Genomic DNA, 3,182 nt, shown 5'->3' with positions numbered 1-3,182 from the left:
ACCAGATGAGTGTTTCTCGTAATTTGAGAAGCGTCTACATTGCTGTTTGTGGTAACTGGAGCAGCCCGTTGTTCCTCTTGCTGGTTGTTTCCCATGGATCTGGGCAAAATACTGGACATACTCGTGGAGTTGGTCGGATTTAGATCGATGTCCATATCGTTATCCGTCTGCAAAATCGATTATTAATATCATTTCATGATTATAGAATATTAATATTTTATTGAGATACTTTTGTATCGAGCCTACGCGTAGGTTCTAAAACCATATCGCTTTTACATAGAAAATGCATTTACCTGCAATTTAATTTGTTTCATATCAAACGATTCGAATTGTGACATGAATATGGTATTGCTCGATGATTCCAGATTCTTGTTTTGCTCATATATAATATTGAGCACCGGTTGTTCTCTGGAATTGTTGAGAGAACTCGTGTTCGCCTCGTCCATCTGCCTTGGTAGATTGTTTGCTTCCAGCCCGAGATTCATGTCGATATTAAACAGTTGCTGATTCAGAGTCTCTTCGATCTCTCGTTTGATTTCCTACAAAATTTTCCGAACGTCTTACTCATCACTCTTTATATTTCAACACATTTATAAATCTCTTATGAATATTGGAATTACCGGCGTGAAAGTTTGATCCCCTGAGTAATTAGGTAACGTGATAGTACCGGTTTCATCGGCGTGTAGCGTTTGCGATGTTCCTAAATTAGTTGTGCCGACAGATAAATTTTCTGGAATCATATATATAAATAGATTTAATTCTCGTTTATTTCTACATGCTTAATTGATTTTTCTGTAAAATTTTGCATGTAATTTATATCTTTTGGGAAACATACGATTCACTATCAACAACGTTGCGTTGTCCGGGAGTAAAAAGGATTTCTCTTTCTCCGCACTGAGACTTTGGAACTGATCGGAGAAGACCTGTGTATCCGGCGCCATTTGCGGTTGAAACGACACCTTCATATCTTCGGCGAGAGTGATGCTCCCCGGTAATGCTGAGGTAGCTCCTTTATCCTCGCTCAAAGGCTGCGGCTCCTTCTGATTCTGCGTCTTTTGTTCCTCTAATTGCTGTTCGTGCGTATGAGATTTTAATACTTCTAATACTTTCTACAACATACGTTAAATATACCAACCTGTTGCGCGAGCTCGTGCTTGTGACTTTTTATGTGCTTCCGGCAACTGACGTTCGTCTTAAACGTCTTTTGGCAGTACGGACACATGTACGATCTTTTATTGCTATGCGTGACTAAGTGCCTCTTCATGCTGCCCCGCGTCAAGAATTTCGTGTCGCACATCGAACAACTGTACGGCCTCGCGTCGTCGTGCGTATGCAGGTGAAATTTCAGAACGCTGTTCGACGTAAACCACCTGCAAACCAAGAAACGTAAGCATTCTGATCGGTATGCAACGTAAGATATATTAAAAGTTAAATTACGCAAATAGATTAATCAAAAGATTTATTTTTTTTGTGTTTCTGTGTATATGGTTCTTATACTGAAGAGATTTTTTGATCAATTTGATATTAGACTACAGAAACGTCAGATTGCAAACCTGTCGCACTTGGAGCACTTGTAAGGACGCTCGCCAGTGTGCCTGCGATAATGTTGCTTCAAGTGGCTGACTTTCTTGAACGCTGCGTGACAAACCCAACACTCGTGCGGCCTGGCTACACTGACACCTTCGTACAATTGTTTCTGTTTCGACTGCACCTGCACCACGCTGATTTTATTATCGGCATCGCTGATGACGAGTGGTTCTGGCAGTACCACTTGCGGCACTAGGCTCTCCGCTTCCGGCGATATCTTGAGCTTCTCCCGTGCGTGACTCTTCATGTGATTTTTGAGGATGGTGCTCGCGCTAAATGACTTGTCGCATATGTTGCACTTGTGCGGTTTCGTGTGTAATCTGAGATGAGAAAAATGATTTTTATTAATAAACATCTATTAATAAATATCTAGGAAATGTTTCTTATACCTTCGATCTCTCTGTCGTGAAACCTCGATCGCCGCACATGTGGCACTGCAGCAGAGTGTTACACCCTACCGAGCTGTTCATGCCAGAAGAAACAAGCGTCTCCGACTGTATTGTGCTCTGGAAATTCTTCCTACAGGCAGCGCATGTCTCTTAATTATTTGATAGTAAAACGGTTCGGCCGGGGTTCGAGGAAGTAAGATCTTTCTGAGAACTGTCCGGTTCCGTGGATGAAACATTCCAAGACTCGGGGCCGATATCACAGTCTCCGATTAACGTGATCCTCCGATTAAACTCAACTCTATGTCTCTTTCTAGGGGGATAGTTAGAAAGAGATGCAGAGTGAGTTTAATCGGGGTATCACTTTAATTGGAGACTGTGATATCGGCCCTCAGTATGCATTTTATTGTGAAATTTCAATTGCAGTTTGCTGCCCAGTGTCTTCTGGCAGGTCGTGCATTTCCACAGCCTGTGAAAAAATAAAAAAAATCATGATTTTTTATTGAGACGTGTTTGAGACATTTTTCGTTATGTCTGTACTTTCTTAAATGTTTTAGAAAAACCATCTCTTAAACCCTAAACAACTAAACCCATTATTTACATTACCTTTACCGCGTAACTGACTCGTCAACATAACCTCATCCTACCACGTTCTCTAAACACTTCTATACTACTTTTCTCTACTTGCATCCTACTATATCCCTTAATTTTCATCGTATCCCCTACTTACACCCTATCTTTCCATTATCCATACTTGCCACATACTAATCTTTAAACCCAGAAACAAAAAAACGCACTTTCACTGCTACTATTCACACACGCGACGTGACAACGTAGTATTAGGTAGAAAAAATGAATTTTGAGGAGGTCGTTAGTGAGAGCACTAAGCAGCAACTCACAATTTTGGAAAGTCATCGGGATCTGAATGAGAAACCCTCATGTGGTTAACCGTCGAATCCTGGCATCCCAAGAGCTATTAGCGGTCGAAGTCAACCGCGACGTTCTGGATATTTTCAATCAAACACGTTGAGAAGCTGCAGATCAAACCTGATGATTTTGAGGGCGAATCATCCACGGAAGATGTAAAATATTTATTGGACGTCTTGAGTATCGCGGAATACTGTCAATCGGTTCAATGTACGGATCCGATCGAAGCGGTGGGCGACAAGACGTATCTGCACGTGAGAAAGCTGCTGCCTCGCAACACGC

The 3,182-nt window shown here is 41.6% G+C and overlaps 1 protein-coding gene across 1 annotated transcript; it reads right to left on the bottom strand.

Moving 5' to 3' along the window:
• Positions 1-38: 38 nt before the first annotated feature.
• LOC112455813 (zinc finger protein 236-like) lies at positions 39-2,913 on the bottom strand (the record flags this gene model as incomplete). The annotated part of the gene is made up of 8 exons (XM_025018000.1): positions 2,873-2,913; positions 2,338-2,442; positions 1,554-1,907; positions 1,136-1,370; positions 836-1,070; positions 621-730; positions 294-539; positions 39-167 (listed from the first exon to the last, which is right to left on the bottom strand). Coding segments are annotated over exons 1-8 (1,455 nt in total), but the record flags the coding sequence as incomplete, so codon positions are not given.
• Positions 2,914-3,182: the final 269 nt, after the last annotated feature.

This window comes from Temnothorax curvispinosus, unplaced genomic scaffold (genome assembly GCF_003070985.1).
Source record: "Temnothorax curvispinosus isolate PA1 unplaced genomic scaffold, ASM307098v1 QBEX01006372.1, whole genome shotgun sequence".
In the NCBI taxonomy this organism is placed as follows: domain Eukaryota; kingdom Metazoa; phylum Arthropoda; class Insecta; order Hymenoptera; family Formicidae; genus Temnothorax; species Temnothorax curvispinosus.
Note: the sequence above shows the minus strand (reverse complement) of the source record. Positions and strands in the feature narration are given on the sequence as shown.